A 24,659-nucleotide genomic window follows, 5' to 3' on the forward strand; every position below is an offset into this window, starting at 1 on the left:
ATCGGTGAGCTCTACAGAATGTTTGAAATATGCAAATTATTAATGTGCCTTCAAAAATATTTTGCAATGATTGCTCTCACCCAATTGTTATGCGCGCCATGCGACGCATGTAGTGGCTTCTTGCCTGTCTCATCGGTGAACTATGCGAGATGCGTTGCTGATATTTTGTTGATGTGGGAAATATTTGGTGAGTGAGGGACGATAAATGTTTGTTCGGTGCAGGGTAATTGCAGAGGTTTTAGACAGTTGCTTATTCAAGCGTTCCTGAGTGTCACACTTCCGCTATCCGACTTAGCCATTGTTTCAATATGACTGTAGAAGACACCATTTCCCGATTCAGTGAATGTTGGGGAAAGGATGAGGGTAACGTGGCGTGAAACATTCGCGTTGTAATGCTAATTAAAAGCACCGCACTTAACTGATTGATTGACTTTCATTGACTTTTATATATTTTTATTTTGTGACGTGAAGCTCCTGCTAAAGTAATCGATAGAAATGTTTTATAACGAAACATTAACGAAGGGTCTTCGTGCATCCCCTGGAAAAGTTTGGCATTACTATAATCCTTCATCTGGTGTGAACCTTGCGGGAGAAGAAGAGAATGGCCGTGAACGTGCTGAAAATTACACCTTTTTTCAAATGTGTTCCCGCATGACTATTACCGCCTTTTGTTTACGAAAATCTAACACCGCCTATCCCCAATTTGGAAATTGATAATCAAGACGTTCCGAATCTCTTACTCTATGTTGACATCAAAAAGAGCCCGGACCCAGACTGCATCCGAAAAGAGTTTTAAATATTCGAATATTAAAATGATTTTTAAATATCTGACAAAAATATTTGAGTCATCGTATAAGAAGCCAATGTTATCCTGGTGCTTGGAAGCAAGTAAAAGTCGAACCTATTGATGAAAGCAGGACAAATATGCTGCTAACAATTACAGATCGATTTCCCTCACTAGTACAACTTGCAAGTTACCTGAACACATCGTATCCAAACATCTGTTGCACTACCTGGACCAGCATAATCTCCTTTATTGCCGTCATCACGGATTTCGAAAGTTATCTAACTCATAGAAGTAGTTCACCATCTTGCTGAAACAATAAATTCCCACGGTCAAAAAGACGTTATATACCTGGATTTCGCAAAAGCATTTGATGAAGGGTCGCACCGGAAACTTTTACATAAATTTAACCCTATGTTCAAAAACCAAAATCTAACAAAATGGTTATTCTCGTACTTTTGTTTTCGTGAACAATTTCTAGACTTTGCGAGTCATCAGTCTGGCACCCAGCCCATCGTCCCAGGGGTACCACGAAGTAGGAGGAGGAGGAGGAGGAACTTTATTATTGCAGAAACCGTTGCGCGGTTTATTCCTGGGTGGTTCCCTCTGACAGGGCTCCACTGGCGATCGCGGCTCGCCGGGCCTGGTCGAGGGTCGCCAGTTGGCTTCCCAGGTCCAGTTCGGAGAGTCTCGCCTCCCAAGACCACGTAGTGAGTGTGTTTCTTGTGACTCGTGGCGAAATTGCGTAGCCCGGACGGTCGCTGCATTCGTGTGTTATGTGCGCGAGTGTCGCTTTGTGGTTGCTACACCAGGGACATGTTCGGGACGTATAACTGTCTGGGTAGATTGCGTGTAGACGAGACAAGTGTGGGTATGTGTTAGTTTGCAGGCGGCGCCAGTCCCTTGCGTGGAGTTTATTGAGAGCTTTGTGTGGAGAGCGTATGGCGTTCTTCCGAGCCGCTGGTCCTGTAGTATTTGTTAACCTGTCGTTGATAACTCGTGGGTCGCTCGTCGGTCTGTCGGAGGCGGAAGAACGGTGTGGTCTGCCGCTCGGCTAGTGAGACCTCGAGCTGCGCAGTCCGCCTCTTCGTTGCCCCGCAGGCCTTCATGCCCGGGGCACCAAACAATACCGTGGGTCCATTCTAGTGCGCGACCCAGGATTCGAATGGCTTGTATAGGGAGTGTTCCATTCAGGTATAAACGACAAGCCGCTTGTGAGTCAGTAAGGACATGGGCGGACCTTCCCTTGCTCTCGGCGTCGCGAACTGCGAGAGCGATTGCTGCTGCTTCTGCTGCTGCGCTGCATGTGGCGCGGATGGAGGCTGAGGCTACCAGCTTGCCCTGATTGACAACGGCGAGTGTGTATTTGGGCACGCAACGTGGTGACGAGGGATACGGGCTAGCGTCCATGTAGTACGTATCCGGGTCTCTGAAACAGCGTTTGTGCAACAGGCGGGCACGCGCTGCTCTTCTCTCTTGATTGTGTGTGGGGTGCATGTTCTTGGGGATAGGGTCTACTACAATGTTCTCTGTAAGGTGGTTAGGCAAGAGTTGTGTTCTTCTTTGCAGTACTGAGGTGTCAGCGGGTACCCTAGCCGTTGAAGAAGGTGTCTTCCCTGTTGAGTCTTGTTCAGGCGCTCCCTCTGCGCTATAAGCGTGGCACTTGCTAGCTCCTCAAAGGTGTTGTATACGCCTAGCGCTAGTAATTTCTTTGTGCTTGTGCTTGACGGTAGCTGTAAGGCCGTTTTGTACGCCGTTCTGATAGGAGTGTCCATGCGCTCTGTCTCGCTTTTGCGCTTGACTTGATACGGTAGCGCGTACGTGATACGGCTGATGACGAGGGCTTGTACCAGTCTTAAGGATTCGTCCTCTGTGAAACCATCTTTGCTGCGCGCTACTCTGGCGATGAGGGATGCGGTGCTTCTTATAACGTGATTTAATTTGTATGAGGCTAGCTTTATGCCGTTGTTCTCCTGGACGTGCATACCTAGTATGCGTGCGGTCGGGACACGCTTTATAGGTTGCCCGGCAATCTCGAGATGTATGGGCGGGGCTCGATGTTCCTTAGTTTGCTTAGGCCGGACTTGAAGGTACTCCGACTTGTGTGGGGCACACCTCATTCCTGCTGTGGTTAGGTATGACTCGATGTATCCGATAGCTGTGAGTAATGTATTTTCTCTGTCGCCGTATGAACCCTTGGTTGCCCATAGAGTGATATCATCGGCATAGAAGGCACATTCGAGTTTTGGGATGTTTTCCAGTTGTAAAGCAAGTTTTCGAAGTCCGATGTTGAAGAGGAAAGGAGATATTATTGATCCTTGCGGAGTACCCTTCTGCGGTAGATCATATATGTCCGATTGTAGTCCTGCTATGCCGATGCGAGCTTTGCGGTGGCTAAGAAAAGCCACGACATAATGGTATACTCACTCTCCGCATCCTATGGCGGCGAGGCCATCTAGGATGGTTTCGTGTGCTATATTATCAAATGCTTTTTCTACGTCGAGGGGTAGGAGTATGTTGTTGTTGCTGCCCGGTTGTGGGTTGAGGACCTCTTCCTTGAGGAGGAGGAAGACATCCTGTGCTGACATGCCTTTCCGAAATGCGTACATGCAATTGGGGTGTAGTCCATGTTCTTCCATGTGTTGTTCTATTCGAGTGAGTACAATTCGTTCAAGAAGCTTGCCTAGGCAAGACGTAAGCGAGATCGGTCGTAATTGATCGAGCCTGCGCGGTTTTCCTGTTTTGGGTATAAGGACTATGTGAGCTGTAGTCCATTCCTCGGGTAATGTTCCGCCCGGTGCCCATATTTCTTCGTTCAGCTGCTTTGTAAAAGCTCGCAGGGTTTCATCGCTTAGGTTTCTCAAGATGGCGATGGTGATCCCGCCGGGACCCGGTGCCGTGTTTTTCTTGAAGCTTTGTGCTGCCGCGTATACCTCCACATACGTGATGGGTGCATCAAGTATCTCGTTCGGAGCTCCCGGATATTGAGGGTATGGTTTCGGATGCCCGGTCCGGATTCCCGTGTACGTTTGCTGGAGTTCCTGTATGAGTTCATCTTGGGTTCCCGGATATTCACCAACGAGTTTTTGTAGGGTTGTGTTTGTTTCTGTTTAGGTATTTGAAGGATCGATGATGCTGCGGAGTATGTTCCACGTCTTTTTGGTGTTTAGCGTGCCTTTAAGCGAATCGCAGAATGTTCGCCAATTGTCCCTGTGAACCTTCAGGGCATAATCGCTGGCCTGTTTAATGATGTTTGAAATCCTAAGTCTAAGTTTGCGATTTAGCTTCTGTGAGCACCATCTTCTTGTGAGGCCTCTGCATGCTTCCCATAAGTGTATGAGATGGTTGTCGATTGCCGGCGTGTCGGTATCGGTTTGGTACACTTGAGTGTTGGCGTCATATAGTTCTTTGATGCGTTGGGCCCACTCCTTGATCGTGGTTAAGCGGCCTTGATGTTCCGGGAAGGGCAGACTTTTATCTAAATCGAGCTGTTGCCTCTCCCTAAACTTAGGCCAATTTGTAATTTTGGCCTTCCCTAGGGGTCGGCGTAGTTTGGCCGAGGCGCTGGTGATTTCGATAATGTAGTGATCACTACCCAGCGAGTCGTCTAGGACCCTCCAGCTTGTTCCCACGGTATCGATGGTGATGGTGAGATCAGGAGTCGTGTCACTGTTGGCACTGTTTCTTATTCGAGTAGGCGTACCTGGTACTGTAATTAGCGTGAATTCGTGGCGCTTTATGGCTTCTAGGAGCTTGGCGCCCTTGGTGTCTGCTTTCGAGTAGCCCCACGTGTTGTGTTTTGCATTGAAATCTCCGGTTATAATTAGGCGATCGCGGTGCACCAGCATTCAGGCACCAGTAGGTGCCTGAACAATGACCACGAATTAATGCTCTAGGTCAGCTTTTATATTTTATCTTTATTAATGATATACAAAAAAACATTTCTGTGCCTTTAGCACTTTTAGCTGGTGATTGTATGATCTAAAGTAAAATAAATTCAATCCAAGGGCAGAGTTAATTAAATTGTAATGGTCAAACACAAAGTAATGGTTTGAAAAATGAAAGAATAATTGAACCTGAAAAAAGTCGGACTTCATGAATTTAACCAGAAAGGCAAATATTTTAGTTACAATTATCAAATAAAACGGAACACACTAAAACGAGCGAATCAACATAGATATGCAGTAGTAACCTTTACATCAAGCCAACGATATAGATGCGGCAGTTTAAACAACTTCCAAATCACTGTGGTGGGTAAGACGCACCATGCACCGTACTACTCGCAATATAAAGAGTTTTACACACAAATCTCTGGAAATATGCAAAAATAGTATGGGGACCCTTGCACAGCACCGAAGTGTCTCAAGCTTGAGAATATTCAGGGGCTTGCCTCAAGATTTATATTTGGTAGATACCGCCACATCAATTCCTCTACCCAGGTGTGCGAACAGGATGAACTATCGGCTCTCGTAGGAACAACCCGGTACGATAGACTGAAATTCCTTTATCCTATTGTCTACAACTTACGTTAGGAAAGTTAGGATAAACAAATCAGAATATTTCGAAATCCAAACTAACGAAACAGCCAGAAATTGCTACAGTGAATTTATTTCGTTACCGCTTTTAAGAACTGACTGCTTTAAGTTCACCTATGTTCTCCGCAATTGCAAAGATTAGAACACTGCCCCAGACTGCACTGTGTTATTTTCCACCATGACTCAATACCTTCATAATATTAAGAATGTTGCGTCCGAACAGTAGCACTTTACTGCATATGTGAAGCGAACTGATCTTCTTGTTCCTTTATGACATTTAGTTTTGTTTTGTGCCAAGAGATAGTACTTTCCAACTGCCGTATGTGCCTTTACTTTTGCTGAATATCCTCCCATCTTTGCATTTTATACTTTTTTTATTATGCTGAAATTTGTCCTTTCTATCTCCTGTTATAGACCCTCTGGGACTTACAGTATCAATAAATGAAAAAAAAAACTGAAACAAATGAAAACAGGGGCTGCACACATTGCAGCACGCATAGACCCAGGCTAGTAGGGGTACAAAAAATAATACAAATGCTATTCCAACACGGTAAACAACATTTAGCAAAGTAAATATACAATAATCAAATATCAAGTCAATAGTTCATAAACAATCAAGCTTATAATTTCGATCAACTATGAGATTAGGCATAAACAAAATAAGTTTATTGAAATAAAACATAAAGCCTATTATGTATTACGTTAAAGTGTTTTGAGAAGAAAAGGAAGAAAAGATATACAAGCAAAATTCCAAATGAGTTGCACATTTCATAAATATTTGGTTAGGTCAGAGAGTTGTTAATTGTTCGATGTAGCGCTGTTGTGCGTTAGAAAATGAGGTGACAGTTTTAGAAAAAAGATATGAATAGCGTTCAAGATTTTAATGCCACTTAATTGCAGTAGACGTTTACCGTGTAAATAATTAGCGAGAAGAATATTCAAATTACTAAAAGATACCCGTCTGGTACACCGAGGAGGCGTGCAAAATAACGATACATAAAAAGCATGTTTGTAATTAACAATGGTATGCACACAGGTCACTGATTTTATTTCCATAAGAGAGCGAAGGGCAGAATATGATCAGTAGAACAAAGACTTGCTTGGATCATTGTGCTTAGAATTGGTGGCTTTTCTTGTGGCACTTCTTTTGTGTCGGCTTACCGGGCTCGCATAAGTTGGGTAAGCACCCCTCGACGACTGAATACAGTATGATAGGCGATGATGAATAAGAGCAATGTTATTATTTGTAGCGTAGTGGTAGTAGACGAATTACAAACCTGGGTTAGAGCGTGATATTCGGAAGCTTATTTGGAGCAATGACTTTGAATATGCAATTACCACTGTAAGTGGTTGTCTACATGGCATTAAATTCAAGATTCTTTTTCAATGTGAAACTAGGTGTTCCTTACTTTCTCTTCATTAGCGTCCGCAGATTTCCACCTCGAGCCGACATGTTTAGTCAATTTTGTGTTAATACTTATTTTATTGTTTGATGAGCATCGGATGTCTTTTAATTCAACGATTGCTATCACCTCAAAGCCATCTGGATCATTAGCGGCAACCCTTCGCGAACGCCGATGCTCGGGTATCACATCGAAGATGTGACAGCTTTTATTACCGGTACTTGCTGATGATTCTTAAGGTAAATTGAAGTATCTGAAACATACTCCCGTGATAACCGCAATGTGTTTATTTGTCTGACCGTACGCAGTAAACAACGGTATCGAACTCCTTTTTTATCTAGGAAGATAACTGTTACTAAGTTATTTTCACTCATCGCTGTGATTATTATTTGTGTAAGGGTCGTAACCGCGGTGGAGGTGGAGTAATTTGGTCTGAAACCATGTTTCTGATGAGAGAGCAGGTTATACTTAGCAACATACTTACGAAAACGGTTGGCATTCTTCTTCAGAAATATTCTCTATTATACGAAAAAAATGGAGAATAGTCTGCAATTAGATGAATAATAGCAATCATCAGTTTATGGTGTCACAACAACGTCTGCTCTGTTTAAACAAGATGGGCACGTTGCTGCCTCTACAGAATGGTTCGATAGGCAGCCTAAAACTGGCCCGAGAGCGTAAATATTCGTTTTACGAGCCTTACACTTACCTTATCAAATCCTGCCGACTTGTATGCTGGCAATCCGTCGCGTGGCCAAGCGGCTATGGTGTTTCACTGCTAAGCACGAAAGCGCGCGATGGATGCCCGGGCATGGCGGTTGTATTTCGATAGGGCCGAAATGCGAAAATTCCGTTGTCCCATGAATTTGGGGCACGTTAAAGAATCCCTCGTGGTCAAGATTATTCAGGGGTCCCCCACTCCTGCTTGCCTCATAATGGCATGGCGGTGTTGGCACATAAAACACCCCAGAATTCATTTATCGTTTGTTGGCGTTCTGAGTATTATAGATTTGATTTCTCCAAGTTCAATGTCGTACATTACAAAGAACTTGCCATTAGAAGTCGGAAAACTACGTGCATTCCAAGGCTGCGCAAATTTTTGACCTAAATTTAGGCTAGTGGAAGAAAAACAGGCGTTCAATCATTCAACCGTGTTGATATCACTGACATCAGGAAGTACAAAATACCCTTGGTGCGTTTGAACTGTTGCCAACATCATTCACACTTTCCCAAGTTTATGCGAAGTACCATTCGCCTGTTCTGTATTTGATGTGCATAATAATGTTTCTTCCTCGCTGTCGCCATTGCAATGAACTTGTCACGCATTGATTTTAATGGTCATAAATAAAATTTTTGACTATGATGTTTCCATTCATCACACCAGCAATCTTTCCTTTTTATGATTAATATTCATGCAGGTTTGTTTATTCATTCTGGGCTGAGTCGTGCGTATAAACCGACACTTCTATACTGCTCTCTTCGGTTGCATTTTAAGAACGGAAATAAGTTTAAGAATTCTGTATTAATGTTATCACGGTATATACCGCATAAATCAGTTATTGGAATATTATTTCTCAAACCAAGCAATCCATATTTCTTTTAATGTAGCCCCATCGCGTTTTTTGTACATTGTCGGCAGAGAAAAATATTGGTCACTGATATGTGATAGTAAACTCCACAATATTATCTACCTCAGAATATTGTAATACATGATCGATTGAAGCAGCAGAGGTGATCGTTGGTTGTGAAGGTAATGCGATGCGATTTCGGGATATATATGGCTCTAGTAAGTACATGTAATCACCCTGGGCTGAAGTACTAATATTGACACGTGTACTTGTCTATCGTTTTCGGGTGACCACTTTTCATCGCCTAACAAATGTTATCGCTCAGAGCGGGACGCGCCCGTGTCTTTCTCTTCTGTTATCGATGGTTCTTTCTGGTGCCAAGAAAACGTGCACTCGCCAGGAATGCACCAAAGATAAAGAATCGACAATTCGGGCCCCGCATGGGTCCCTTGATCACGATGAAGATGTATGCTTGGGCGCATGGCTATTTATGGGTGAGGTGGTGCAGCATGCTGGTCTACATCTCGGGAAGTTTACCCCGCGTCCCGTTTATAAAGCGTCTAATTGATTGAATGCAAAATGATTCTAAAAGCGAACGGGCAGTTAAGTGTTTCTGTCTGTTGTCACCGAAGCGTGCGTAATCTGATCGCATGTGCAGCGCGAACTGTGTAGAACTTTCTGGAAGACACGAGGGCACGAGCGATTACTCTGGAACCTTCGATGTCTCATGTATAAGAGCCGATGCGTATGACCGGCCAACCAGATTTCGACGATCGCCGACTGTGTTCGCCGTTATGCTTAAAGTGTAGCCTGTTTTGTGGGCACAGGTTCACCTAATAAAAATTAGTTGCGTCATTCACAGTATTGCTACTTTGTTATTTGCCGTCGCTACTACGTGACAGTATCGATGTTCATATCACCAAGAAACGCAACTGATAGTTTTATATTTTCTTTAAAGCGCTAAACTTCGTTTCAAGTTATATTAAGAAAAGAGACAAAGCAAGTATTCGACGATAAACTAAACCGAATGTTAGTACACATTCCAGCCTGATGAATAAGGATTCAGTGACGCGTGTGCTGCGTGAAAGTGACGGAAGGATTGTAAATGAATGCTAATTTTTCACAATAACACCAACACCTCTCCCACGGAGAGGTGAATTGCGCCGCCACGATAGCATTATGTAACCAGGAATGACAATTCTTTTCGACCTTCATTAGTCACGCTTCAGTGACAGTGAGGACGTCCAGCCGTTCAAACTGCTGAGATACGATCAAAGCAGGTGTTTGAATTTATTTCTTATGCTGCGAATGTTGCAATGGGATACCCACATAAATCTCTTAGTACAGATGTTCTCAGCTTGTAATTTGGTACGAGATATTGTTAGTAATAATTCGTATTGAAGTGCGGGCACGAGAAAATTATGCCACACGGACAAGGTCTTGCTCGCATGGAACATAAAAATACACAGGGATTCTCATTGTTTCGCACTAGAATCTTTCAATCACCAGTCCACAAAAACCTTCGCTTTTTCTCAATTTTCTTTTCTGATACGAGGTGCGTAGCCAGCTTCTCCGGTATCATAGGTCTCATAATTACGGCACGCAATTTATGTTGGGCGAAATTGGGGGGCACTTTATGGGTAATGCGTAGCAAAGCTTCAAGTGTGCGGGTTAATTGTGGTGATTACAATAAGATCTCCTGAGGGTTATGACCGTTTTTTGGGGTGGGCTTAAAAACTAGCCCGCGGCTCTAGCATAACTACAAATGCGACGCCAAAATGTGATGTAGCAAATAAGGCGAAAGCCTAAAGCAAATTACTCTGCGAAGCTAAGTACATGAATATCATGCAATGTGTTTTTTAGGAAAAGGCTTTCAACAAGTGCTCTAAAGCACCATACATCCATATTACGCTGCGTTTCCCATTGTCTTGAGGGAGCTCTACGATATTTGGCACAAATGAGGGCCACACTATTGGTTAAGCATAATCAAATCAAAAGTGCTCGACTCACAGAACTTCTGTGCAAGGAAGTCGTCACCAGTCTGCCTAATAGGCAAACCGCTCCACCACTTGGACATGCTGTCACACACTTGGGTGACATTGTCATCCCGGACCGAGATAGGACAGCACTGACGCTTTAACCATTGTTAGAGAGCACTGCCACGGCCCCAGAATCGGATCGCATTGTACTTGAGTGCATTGAATCTCTACAATCAATGCCAGCTTATTCAGGTCAGCTGTGCCTGCCAAGCGTGGTTGCCACATTGCGTGATCACGACTTCAAACTTGTAGTCTCACAAGGAGGGGTTTCGTCATTATCCGCCCTGAATTGTACCGGCAACTGGGTGACAGCGCTCTGCACAACTTCTAGGTGGAAAAAGACTTGCAGGGAACAAGTGCGAAGAAGGAGGCCATCGAATTTTGTTAAGAGGCGGGTTTACCGAAGCTAGCAGCATCTCCGAAAAATTCAAAGGTACTGCGTCTCACCGCCTTCTTATCCAAGGTGCAGGCGAAATGTTCCCCCTTCATGCTTATTGCCTCTGAGGCTGGTTCTTGGCAAAGGTGATTGGAAACCTTCCTGCTAAAGCGTCTATCGCTCCTAGAGGTCAAGGATACGTTCATCGTTCGCAGATAGTCAGAGGTTTCACACTTTTTTGTCAAATTCTGTCCATAGTGTGTGCGAGCTTTCTCGGTGGATTTCAAACCTTTAGCCCCTGCCTCTGGACGACCTCTTGGAAGTGGTACAGAAGGAGACAAAAACACACGACGTGGTGTATTGTGAGAACGCAATTGGCACCAGTGCCTCCAGGTTTAAACATTTGTTCCTAATGTACCTTCACTCCACTGTGGTCAATCACAATGATCAGTTGTACGTCCCATCGCATCAAGAAAGCCGCAGGCCGGGCTCGTATAAAGGTCGCGTTCACTGCGCCTAACAAGTTGGGAAGGATGTGCACAAAATAAACGAAAGCCGGAGAACACCTGGACCGTGCAATAAGCAACATGTCGCCAAGCCTGTACATTGCAGTACCAATGTAGTGTATTCCATTCCCACCTCTTGCGCCTGCACACACATAGGACAAACAGGATGCTGTATCAATGAACGTTTGCGCGAGCATGCTCACTGTGTCAAGATTAAGACTGGCAGTAATCTGGCTGTCCATTGTGCCCAGTGTGGCTGTACTCCACTCCTTGACCACATACGTGTGTTGAAAAGGTACAGCAATCATATGGCCAGAGAAATCTTTGAGGCATTTTCAATGTGTCAGTTAAGAGCCACCTGTGTTAGTTCCCCTTCTATTGCACTTTGTGGTAAAGAAATTGAGTTCCTTAGAAGTTAAGTAGTTTGGCCTGTGTCCACCATGTTATGGTTTCTTTTATATTGTTTAATGTCATTGACGCACGCGCAGCAGCAGTTGACCGACGATGACTCGCCTTCCCCTCCCCTTCTTTCGCTCTCTTTATGCCTGTTGCAAATTGTATATATTTGCGCAGGCTCCAATAAACAGCACTCGTCCTGTGTCCTCTCTTGTCCGTGTATTTTGGCGCTGTTTTAAATATGAATGATCCGTACCAACTAGCTCGCACCCAAACCCTTCTGTGTCAACGTACAGGAGAAAGCTGTCGTCATCGGCTCGCGCATTGCACCCATTTCGAGTGATCTTCCGGCCATTACGATGATGTACTTAAAGAAAACCTCGAGTCCATGGGATGGGTCATCATCTTCCGATTTGTAGACGACGCCCTTGTGGTGTACTGTGTTCAATTTGAGGAAGTCGAAACAAAATTGAAAGAATTTTCAGCTTATCCCATCGTCATTTTCTAGGCCTCACTTTTACCCGGGGGTTACCTGTCGTTGACACGATTCACATTATCAACTTAGGCGGCACTTCAGCCAAAACAATACATGCTGGACCTATGTGCCACGATCGAAGGCGCTCCTTATGCAGTTTTCGCCAAATCACTCAAAACTCGCGGAATGGGCCATCGCCAATGTCACCCTAAAGAACACCCTAGCCCGCTCCTACCATTACCAAGTGTGCCGAAGCTGCGATTGAAATTGAAATTGAAATTGAAGTTTATTCAAAAATGGAAATTACACAGGAAATGTTGTACAGGACATCTGGATCCCTAGCTCAAGGCTAGTTGGGATCCATGCTAGTTAATAATTCACAATCTTAACATCAATACGAAGAAGTATAAGTAAGTCATATATACATAAACATTCAATTAGAACACAAGGCAGGGTACGTGTATTAGCTACGAGAAACCGACAGAAAGGAATTTGTATTTAGTAAATTATACACTGCAAGTGAAAAGGGTAAACATGTGTACACAATCCAGATGAAAACTATGGAGATAATAGTAATGAGTGATAATGGGTTTTCACTGATAGTGAAAAACTTTTTGCTTGTTTTACTTCTGTTGGCAAGCTGTTCCATAGGAGTGCTCCAGTGTTGCTTAACCTTCGCCTACCATATACATTATGCATTTTTGGCAAGAGAAAATTTCCCTTAAGTGCGCTGCGTGTATTGCTTCTGGAATGTAAAAAATGTGATACGCTCAAAGGACAGTTAGTGGTTATGCTGTTATGAGTATGCAATATAGTTTTAAGATTCAGTAATAAATTAAAAGGCAGTATATTTAAACTTTGAAACAGCGGCATTGATTTAGCATTGTAGTCCGAAAAAGTTATAAATCGCAAGGCCCTTTTTTGAAGAAGTATGATAGGTTCAACGTATGAAACGTACGTATTACCCCAAGATGCAATACAGTAGGATAGATGGCTATGGAATATGCTAAAGTAAATTGTTCTCAGAGTGGCAGTGTCGAAGTAATAACGGCATTTATACAGCATAAAACAAGCCTTGCTCAACTTTTTACACAGCAATGCAATGTGAGGCTTCCAATGAAGATGCTCGTCTAGTGTGACACCCAAGTATAGAATTGAACTCACCCGCTCAAGGATATTATGGTTTAGAGAAAGCGAATGACAGTCTTTTAGTGGTGCTTTCCACGAAGAAGTAAAGAGAATATATTTAGTTTTCTTGATATACCCAGGTACAGCGACTGAAGGCGTGCGGCTCTCCTGAATCCATGTTGTCTGCCTTGGCTCGTTCTCTTTTGCGTGAGGTCCGGACCTCAAGGACCACGTCCGGCCATACCTTGGGAAATTCGAAGTGTTGGTGCTCCCTCATGTTCAGTTTTCCCATCGTGTTAAGAACGCCGCGGTGCATGCGGGGTGTGCGTTGAGTATTCCGCTCTGTCCCCTCTGCAAAAAAGTGAATCCTAGCAAAGCCGCACGCGTGCCTTGTCTAGATGCCCATCATCAGCTATTTCCAGTGCAAACTCGAGGCTGCGTACGAGATCGCCACCTCGAGCGGCCGATCGTATGTAGGACAATAGGGCCATTAGTTGAACGACCACCTACGCGAGCATGCCAGTAACGTGAATAAGAGGAAACAATCTCGCCATCCACCGTGTGAAGCATGGCTGCTGTCTCGGGTTTCAGGAGACTCGGGTGCTACGCCGGTAAAGAGACCAAACAGCACGCGTGATTTTTGAAGCTTTAGCCACGATGTGTATAAGTAACGCACGCGTGAACTCTCCATCGTTTGCTCTTACTGGCAAAGAGTTTAGGTCTCTTCACCACTAGTCTGATAGTGCATTTTAGTTTCATTCTTACGAGTTCACTTTTTAATCACTTGACGCATGCGCGGTTCGAAGTGCATGTTAATTCCCCATCCTCCCAAACTCCTTTTCAATTGTATATCTGTGTATGAGCATCATAAACCCAAGAATTTGGCAGACAGCGCCTCTCCGCTGTTCCTCCGTCGTATGTGGTTATTTGAAGCTGTTTTTTCACCGATGGACTCATACCAACTAGCTCGCATTCATCCCTTTTTAAGTCGGACATGTATCTTGGTAGAACTTGGCTTTGACGGGGAACGTGGCCTTCACATGGCGCTTGCGCAACGCCGCAAGCGCTAGCGAGCTAGCGAGGTGGTGAGGCGTAGTCTAGCGATGTGGAATACTAAACAACACAGGAGTTGTACGCATACAAAAGCGGCCGATGCGCTATCACGAACACCATTACCAGTTCCTACAGCAAAGACACCGCATTTGTTTAGGGCTGTCGATGCCGAGGACAGGTACGAAAAGGTCCTGAGCCGGTATGACCTCAAGTTAGTGCAATGGGAGAATGGATTGTCCCAGCGGATCATGGAATGACTAAGTGAATCTATTGCAGTCAACACTGGAAGTGGCTGTGAGTTCTATTCTGACGTTCTCGTTAAGGGCGGTCTATTGCTGCGATACATGCCTACATACATACCATACATACATAAGTGCAAAGTGGTTTCCTTTTCTCAAAAAACTGTTAACTCTCACTTTTCTAACATAACATTCTAACATAGTTGGTCACACTACAGAATATAAGTACTTAGGAGTGCTCCTTACGCACAATCTTTCATGGACTAAACACATCACACCCATTTCAGCTAACGCCTCCAGATCACTAGAATTTCTGCGCCGCAACTTAAAAAGTACGCCTTCACCACTACGAAAACTACCTTACGTAATTATTGTACGGCCACAAATGGAGTACACGTCTTGTATATGGTCTCCTCATCAAAATTACCTCATCAAAGTCCTGGAGAGCATCCAGAATAGAGCGAGCCGTTTCATATCTAAAAATTATAGTAACCAGACAAGTGTAACCGAAATCAAAATGGATCTTTCGTTGCAACCACTAACTACTCGCGGTGATATTTCCCTTCTATTATTATTTCATAGATTTGTTCACACAGTTGGCCTAACCATATCAAACCTGAAAAAAGCATCCTCGACGTCAGAACGACTGAACAATCAGTTCAGCTACACCCGAATTTATGGCAACACACACGCTTTTAATTTTTCAGCTTTGCCCTGTGTGGTCCGCTTATGGAACGCACTACCAGATACCATTGCATGCCAATCTAAAAACACTGCATTTCGCAATCTGATAACCGATCAATGTGCCGTATCAACCGTCTAAACACGTCATGTCTTTTGTAATTTTCTTGCATTTTTTTCTACATGTTAAAGAATTTCAGTGCTCCCAATTTTTTTACAATACTTACTACTCTATAACATGCAAAAACGTTTACAATGTTATTATGCTATTTGTTGTTGGCTACCATTTATTGTTATTGTTCTAGATATTGTATTTGCTAATGTATTACGAGCAATAAAAACAGCGCTAAACGACGGGACGAGTGAAGGGACACAGACAACGAAGCCTTCCACATTCACGTTAGTGGTGAAGCATGTGTAAGCCTCCCGTCCATCTCTCTCCTTCCAAAGGAGATTACCTTCTTATCACATTAATTGCATTCTCCCTGCGCATGTCCTATCCTGTAGATTCTGTGGTTTCAGATAGTGGCGGAGCATATATATGCTGAGTGACGGAATAAACACACTTTGGTTGTTAGTCAGCGCCGTTGTCTGTGTCCCTTCACTCGTCCCGTCGTTTAGCGCTGTTTTTATTGCTCGTAATCATGAACCAACCAGGCCAAATGCGTACTCTTTTGCTAATGTATTATTTTCCATATTCTGTGCGTGCTCCTTTCATTAGGCTGATGTTTATTTCTTTCCCGATTCCATACTAATACAGTACCGTATTTTCCCCCTTACACTATGCCTTCTGGAAGGCCTGTAAGGTACATGTAAATAAATAAATAAAAAAAGCAGATGAGCACAGTGAAGTAAGCGCTTCAACGTTCGATGTCTTCGTGCCACCTAAACTTAAAGATTTACCCAATACTTTTATGACTCTGCATTGGCCATACACAGATCAGGCAGTAAAACTTGTGACAAGGCTTCTGCTATGATTCAGAAACTGAGACAGCTCTATTTGTAAATAAAAAAAGTTTTGCAAGATAGCTGCTTGACCAGAAACGAGGCAAGATCTTCTTCAATACGTAGGGTACTTTGGTAGTGCGAGGCTGTAAATGTTTGCACCGAGGGCCTGTCATAAGTTAAGGTCTGGGAATGACTTTTGTAACCAAGCTGTATCTTGGTTCCAGAATGAAACGATGCCTCTATTCACACACACACACACACACAAACACACACACACACACACACACACACACACACACATGCAAAGTTATTTGTACTTTCAGACTATTGTAGCAGAGTTTGAGTAGATGAGTACCCCTCTAGCTGCTGCTTCGTCTTACGAAGAGGAAAAAGATATCCTAGAACTACCGGACCATATCGCTGTCACTGGCGCAGGTTGCTGCCAGGTTCCTGTCTGGTCATCGTGGTAGTGTTGAGACGACTTTGTGAAGGCCTTGCTAACCAGTGTCTCCACGAGCCCTTCTAACACGCTCCTCCACGCCTTAGGGGCCTTGCCCAAAGGCTGTCGGAGGCCTCTCGGTCACCGCGGAGGCTTTGAAGAGGCTGGGCAAAGGCGTTTCATGCTTGGCTCTTTCTGGCCCTACGAGCGCGCGCCTCCGCAGCCGGAGCCACTTTCTGCCGATCCGAACTCCCAACGTCTATCCATTTCTGGGCGTTGCCTCAATACATGGCTCGTACCCACGTGGGGATGGGCCACACTAGGTTGACTGAAAACTGCATCGAGTAAAATAGTAAAACTAACTAAACGTATACATCCAAAACGAAACATTAGGTAACTAAATGGTAATAGAAATTTTTTATGGTGTACGTATAAAGTTAGGTGAAATTATTATAAAGTAAAGCGTCCCACAGTCAGTACCCCAGCAGTGAATCCTTCTTGATGCTTCAATGAACTTGTGTACAGGAGTCATCATTGACCCATGGCTTGTGCCTAATCGACAGGCGCCAAAGGACAATATGTTTGGTTTAGTAAGCGCTCAATCCAGTTTAGTGGTTGGAAATAAGAGGAACATTCTGCCCAGGGAGGACAAGCGGCAGCAAGAAAGAAAGAAATGGTCCATAGATACTGGTTCATTGCAAAAAGAGCAGAGGTGAGTTATGGTTAAACCAAATCTACGAAGGGGAATATTTTGACGGCGGAAGCTTGTTAAGATCGCCTCGCATTGTTGTGAAAGACATTTGCTCGAGTCCCGTCGAAAATGTAAAGGCCGAAAGTCATCCGCGGAAAGTAGGGATGAATCGTAACCACTTAAATATAGAAGATGTTTCAATCTAGCGTCTGCTATAACAGCGAATTCAGGAAGAATATTTAAGACTGGGCCATTTAATGACGAGAATGCGAGCGAGTGAGATGATTCATTTGAAAAGATTCCACTATGACCTGGTACCCAGAGAAACCGGACTTCAGCTAAGTTATTCGCGGTAAGCATCGAAAATATATTCAGAAGGTGTGACCCATTATTAGAAGCTAAATGTGTACAAATTAAAAACCCAGCTGCAACAACTGTTGCTTTAGAATTCGGTGGGCCCAATTTTCTCATGGCTTGAATATTTGCTAGATATTCCACAAGAAATATTGGGGTATAATCAGCGACATGGAGAGCAAAAGACTAGTTAAGCTGACTTGAAAAGATGTCAACTCCAGCCTTCCCAAATTTAGTGTTGCATCCGTAGAAATAAGCAAATGAGGCGGAAATTTACTAGGATGATCTTGAAGGAGGCATGCGCGCCGGAAGAAGTTTTTAACGTTTTGGAAAAAAGTCATCAAAAGTAAGTTTCACCATTATTGAATTACGTCTTGGAGAAATGAGGTACGGTAGCCGGACATGAAGTTTTCATAACAGCGTTAAGACCAAAACAACTTGTGGTTGTCGATAACGCCGCCACTGTGTTCTCAAAAATGAATCGGGAGAATTGATGAAGATGGATTGCAACTGGCGGAGGGGTTCAATGTATAGCTTCAGAAAATTCAGGACAATAAGTTGCTTAAATCTGGACTCAAGGGGAAGAATTGCAACCTCCAGCTTATGAGCTCCTGCTTGCTCTATTTCAACATCATGAAACCATCTTGTTAACTTGGTGTTTACTAGTTTGTTCATAAGTGCAAATATTATATATTTCGTTGGATGGTCATGTAATAGTGATGTCTTGCCGTGTAACTATGAAAGCAGAAGATTTAAGTAATAATTTACTGAATTCAGCAACGTTTGCATTGACCCGTCTGCGAAACGCACATTTGTGTCATCAGCATAAATGAAATTTAATCATTTTGGTATGTAAGAAAGATCACTGTTGTATAGGTTAAACAACAAATGTACCCGCCGTCGTTGCTCAGTGGCTATGGTGTTCGGCTGCTGAGCACGAGATCGCGGGATCGAATCCTGGCCACGGCGGCTGCATTTCAATGGGGGTGAAATGCGAAAACACCCGTGTACTTAGATTTAGGTGCGCGTTAAACAACTCTTGGTAGTAGAAATCCTAAGGGTCTTCCACTAATGCGTGCCTCCTAATCAGAAGGTGTTTTCGGCACGTAAAACCCTAGAAATAACTTTACCAAGGGTCCAGGTATGGAGCCTTGTAATATTTATTTATTTCTGAAATTTGTAATTGTTAGAGGACTCGTGCTCACACCTGGCTTGTAAATAACTGCGAATTAATCATAAGCTCTCCCTCTTATGACAGAGCGTATCTCTTATCCATAATCTTGAACCTACGCCAACAATACCGCATGGTTTACAAGACCTTTTCTGATATCCAGGAAAAGACCAATGGTGTATAATCTTTCTTCAATGCACTTTATCATTATATGCGTAACAGAGAGTAATGCATCCTCAAAGAATACTTTTTTTGTAAACCGATACAACGCATAAGACATAATAGATTACTTTTGGAGAAAATTCTCTAGGCGAACGTTTATGATTGTCTCAAAATGTTTTGACTTCACCGGTAATAGGGATATAGGTCGGAAGGTGTTAAAAGTGTAGTCTGTACCACGTGTGTATGCTGGACACACTGTAGCTAGCTTCAGTGCTTGCGGGAACGAGCCACGTTCGAGCATACAATTAGCAATTGTTATTTATTTGTTTCGCAATACTGACACTCCCTTTTGGAATTTTTGCAAGAATGGGATAAAACAGGTGGTAAACTCTACATTAGTTTCATTGGCTTCGGTTGTGAAGCTCTACCAGCAGCATGATAATACAAATAGTACGTGTTATAGACAAAAGAGGCCAAATAAAGCAACAATAACGACACTTACAGCTAATGAACACAACGGAAAAAGAGCACTCCCGTAGTAGAACACGATTTAGAACGACAATGTCAAAGAAATGAAAGAACAGAGCCTTCAAACAGCTTGATGAATTTTCCTATGGTTGGCTGAGATGTAATCGATGGATGCAGTTGACTACAGTCACGAGCTACTTCAGGAAAAAAAGGAATATCGGGAAGTGTTATTGGGACAAAAAAAGAATTCTTGAAATTTTAACGCATGTTTGTATCTAGTTTCTCGGTGAAGGTCAATATCAACAAAGTCAGAACAGGGCATTCTTAATGAGTTATTAAGTATTAAATGCAAACAGTTCGGCGGTGTATTTTAGCATGGCTGGAAAGCGTGTGGACGCCTGCGAAGCGTAAAAGTTCTGTGGCTGACTGAGTGGGCTTATAACAATTTTAGATAAAATGTACAGCCTTCCTTGCGCCAATTCAAGAGTATGGCATTATTTTTCTCTAAATGAACCAGGCTATTTTCACATATTCCAGAACGGGTCGGATGAACGTGAGGTAGGCTAAATGTTTTGTATCCTTTGCAGACAGACGCAGGGCTTTCTTAAGAAAGAAAGCCATTTGGATATTGCTTTGCTGGTTATGGTCTGGACATGCGCAGTCCAATTTAGGTCAAAATTAATTAAAACATATAAGTACCGGTGTTCAGTCACACTTCGGATATTCATGCTATTCAAAGAGTACACATAGTGAAGTTTTCATTTTTTTTTCGTATTATCGACACAAACAACTGTTTTGTCTAAATTAATCGTCATTTGCCGTCTGCTGCACCACTCTGCTATCTCTTTTAAGGCATATTGCTCACTAGCGTCCTGTTTTTCTGAGTACAGCACCAATCAGCAATAATCGTATTTTTACATCGGGTTCATTTGGAATGCCATATATGTACAAGAGAAAGAAAAGCGTAGCTAGAGCTGTCCCTTGAGGGACTCCAGAAAGAATGCGCACTAATTGCGAGGTGCGCTCATAATGCTGCGCAAAGTGATAGCGGTCACTGAGGCAATTATATATGCAGCGTATCACTGGTCCTTCACAAAACAGTACGGCAAGCTTAAAGTGGAGTTTAACATGGGATACTCGATCAAAGGCCTTGGACAGACCTAAGAAAATGGCGTCAATTTGTGACTGCATATTGAGGCATTGTGCAAAATCGTGAATTATTTCGATTAGTTGTGTAGCCGTCGACAAGCCAAATCGAAATCCGTGTTGTTTTCTATCGAGTCTGTTATTGGCTTCAACAAATTTCGTCATGAATTTTAGAATAATGTGCTCCAATAATTTACTACACGTGCATGTGAGGGATGTGGGCCTATATTTAGCCGCAGATGAAGCACTACGCGATTAATGCAATGGAATAATTTTCGCCACCTTTCACTCAGGTGGAAAGCGACAATCGTCGAGTGATTTTTTTATATATTAATCAGAGGTATATGCTCATAAGCTCATCATATTGTTTCAGAGACGTACTTCTACATCCACTTTGTCCATCACGTTTTTTTCTCAATTTTTAACAACAGTTTGATTACTCCCACTTCGGATATTGTTGGAGAATCTATCAGCGTGGTTTTACATACTCTTCCAAGGGTAAGCCAAGTAGAGCCGTTATCATGCGTAAAAACTGACTGAAAGTGAGTCAGCATCTATTTCTTTAGTAGATATTGCCGCACTGTTTGACCGTTGGGAGCTCATATATCGCCAGAACTTGTGGGGTAAATTTTTAATGAACGCTTTCAGTGTGATACTGCAGTAGTGTTAGTTTATTTCCCTTTATTTTACTTTTTAATGACTAAGAGAGTTTAAACAAGCACGATAGTCAGGAATCATACTTGTCTTGTTCGTTTTTCTTAAGCGTTTGATTTTACGTTTTAGGTGAATAGCATCACGTGTAATTCATGGATTCTGTTTCTTAGTGCGTTTTCTTACGGTAGGAATAAAATGATCAGTGAAAAATCCTAGCATCTGCCTTGAGCTGCGCCCACATTTCATCAATTCATATTTGTAATCCAAATCAATAGGTTTTCTCGAACTAGCAACATCCTTCAATGCGTATATTGTCCCAAACGATGACAAAAATGATGAGCTTACCTTCCGGCAGATCGCCGCTCGCTGATTGGTCTCATTGCGCTGCCACGTTCAGCTCTCTTTCTCCGAGTTGCGTAACAGCCAGAGCGAACCGCTTCGAATGTGAACCGCTACAGAATGCGACCCCAGGTTACCACGTCCAGGCAAACATACGAGACGCGTCGATCGTGTTCCGAAAGCAATGCTAAGCGCACATAAAGAAATATACAGCGACTGCGACGCAATGTTGCCACAGATGCCATTTGCCGCGAAAGTGACCGTTCTTTGTATCACTGGTGTCACTCTAGCAACGCCTAATTTATGAGCATAAGTTGTATTTTATCATGGTTAAGCAACGTCTTCCTACAAGTTCGTCTATTTGAGCTGATCGCGCTTCGTTGATATCCTTCGTCTTCGTGGAAAATGTCAGCAACCAAATGAGCTGGCGTCCTTGAGTTGTCCTCCGCCTCCCTGCAGTAGTTCTTCACTTCTCCGTCACCGTAGCTACTCAAAACAATAAGGCTGCGCAAAGCGATTGTTTCGCTTGCGTCACAATCCGGCATTTACTCCGAAGCAGTGTGGCCACGGTCATATGCCCAGTATATGCGGTGGCACCGATGCATTATGGTTGTTGCTGGGCACGCTAAAGGAATTATTCATATATTATACGAGTGATCGATTGATTATTTCACTGAATCAGTGTAATTCAGTGGACAGTATGCATAAAATTACATTTTAACAGTCCGCCTGTGTTTCATCACCTTTCAAATAGCAACGTTGAAATGGAACACCCTTCCAATAACATCACCATTTACGAAAATTGCTGCTAGCTTTCCTGCTTCGTTTTTATGGTGTTTCGTTCCTGACCAAAATTATTCTTTAAGGCAGCAAAATAGTAGTGACTAAGTTCCGTAAATACGCAGGTTGCATGCACCCTCCCGATGTTGCTAAATAATTAATATAGGATGTTTTGGCCAAGTACTGCACCAGGGTGGCCAGTCCTGCTCTGGTGAGGGAGTGCGTTACCGGTTCTGGTCACCGGGATCAGGCCACACTCCAGGCCTGTTTGTGCAATTTTACCAACACGCGGATTTTTTTTTAATCCGGTGGAAAATTGCCGGCCCCGGGATTCGAACCACGGACCTCTTGCACGCGAGGCAGGTGTTCTACCTCTACGCCACCGCTGCAGACTGTTGCTAAATAAATGGTATTGGAATTCCGGCGCCATTCCGAAATATAATTTTTACAAGAGGTGGTCTATTCAGGTATGCTGGTGTAATTACGTGAGGTTGGGCAGATGATAACCAAGCAGGTAACGCCCTAAATTCGTGAGCATGAGCAGTGAGAAGTGAATGTCAATATAAGTGCGAAAGACAGAAACACTATAGAGTGTTATAAGAATAACCAGAAATTTGTTTATTGTGGTTCTTTCCGTAACCAATGAAATAAATTTGGCATTCTTCGGTACGGGGACCAACACAGTTACATTTTTACAGGTTTGAACTCGTCACCTGCAACAAGAACAAGAATGCATCCAAGGTAAAGAATGACAAAGTTTTTACGTAAATAAGCATTCAAGAAGTACGTAGAGGCGTCTGTCTCCAAAGCAGAAAGGTTGTACAAATTTACAAACATAAACAGAACACAAATATACAGGCCAGTATCTCCTATAGAATCTGTATTTCGAGGCTCATTTCCCCATTCAGTTATGCATTCTAAGTAACCTTGATTTTTTGTCGCGCCAATTCTAATGGTCATATCAGTCTCGAAGATTTTGAACGTGTTGTCTTCTTTTTAGGTACAGATTGAGTTCGTTGTTCTGGTTTTACATTTCTTTTTCGCTTGTGCTGTTATGTTATTCTAAAATTATTATCTGTCTAAATGCGTGTCCTGTGGCAATCATTGACTTATTGTAACACCTTTTATGTAATGTCCATATGTGGGCCTTCATAAAATTTGAATAAAAAATTAAACTTTACGTCCCCGGACAGTGAAGTGTGACACTCGGCAACGGCCACTGTGGTGTATCAGAGAGTAGAGCTGAATGCCCGGCCGTGGCATCTCCATCGCATAATTGAAGGCGATAACACAAACAACGGGGCAAGCGAGTGGCAAACTCCCTTAAGAGCGGTGTCCTGCAGCGTAGATACTTCGCAGTGGGCGGCCCGCATTTAAACAAAATTGAACATCAAAAGTCCCAGCTCTTGCCAGTCCGTATTGTATAATTTAGCAATGCTGGTACTATCGAACTTTTTTATGGTTCCTGTTGACATGTCAATAATTATGACTTTAACTGACAGACTAAATTCTACTTTTGCCATTTTATTCCCAAGTGGAACTCCCTCGAACATAAGAGCAACAAGACAAACGAGCAATGATTATTAGCTTAGAAACGGGAGATCAAGAAATGGCAAATTAAGTAACAACAGAAAGGCGTGTTATACATTTGCAGTTATGCCCCAAGGGTGAAGCACTGATAGCGATAGCAAAGCTAGGATAGCGCTTTAACTCGACAGTGGCGCTCCAACTACACGCGGGTGCAACATATTCACGTGACGCGGCAAGCAAGGTAAGGGCTGTTAGCCAAAACGTCGCTGCGCCCTGGTCTCAACAAGGTGTCTCAGGATGCTGGGACGGTCAGCAGCGCCACCAGCCGCCTTGCACGTGTCACACTTCGATGATACACATGATGCATCATCGTTGAGTAAGCTTACGAGTGTTAGAGCCTAGAGAAATATTAGGAAACGTTAGTTTAACGTTTACTGTTACCATACCACTCATACCAGTGCATGCATGCAGCAGATGAGCAGTGACGTTAGAGTGCTTATAATACGCATGCTCGTAACGACGATGTCCACAGCGGAACGTAGGACGCAATCCTGGCTTCGCCAGTGAGCCGGCTAAGCGGAGTGATGACGGCACACTCACTTTGCTTTGTTATTTTATCCATCCAGACGCATTCGGCTTCTTTGGACACCAGCTCACCCTCCGCGTTCGAACGGCGCATGCGCCTCCTTAGAGAGAATGCACGATGAGGGCTCGAACGCGCATCAAGAGTGCCGATAATAGAAAACAGAGTAACGCTAGCGAAAAAAAATGGTAAGCTACCTTCTTGTCCTGGC

At 43.4% G+C, this 24,659-nt stretch overlaps 1 protein-coding gene across 4 annotated transcripts in view; it reads right to left on the reverse strand.

Annotated features, from left to right (window-relative positions):
• The window catches only part of LOC135920597 (uncharacterized), a 214,307-nt gene that overhangs the window by 101,644 nt on the left and 88,004 nt on the right, over positions 1–24,659 (reverse strand). The window contains exon 8 of one of the 4 annotated variants that reach the window (XM_065454915.1): positions 22,928–23,048. The exons of the other annotated variants lie outside the window; for them this stretch is intronic. Coding sequence (XP_065310987.1) covers positions 23,028–23,048 — 21 coding nt within the window. The 3' untranslated portion in view covers positions 22,928–23,027. Of the gene's footprint in view, positions 1–22,927; positions 23,049–24,659 lie in introns of those variants that run through there. 4 annotated transcript variants of the gene reach the window in all.

The sequence above is a fragment of the Dermacentor albipictus genome, chromosome 3 (assembly GCF_038994185.2).
Source record: "Dermacentor albipictus isolate Rhodes 1998 colony chromosome 3, USDA_Dalb.pri_finalv2, whole genome shotgun sequence".
Classification (NCBI taxonomy): domain Eukaryota; kingdom Metazoa; phylum Arthropoda; class Arachnida; order Ixodida; family Ixodidae; genus Dermacentor; species Dermacentor albipictus.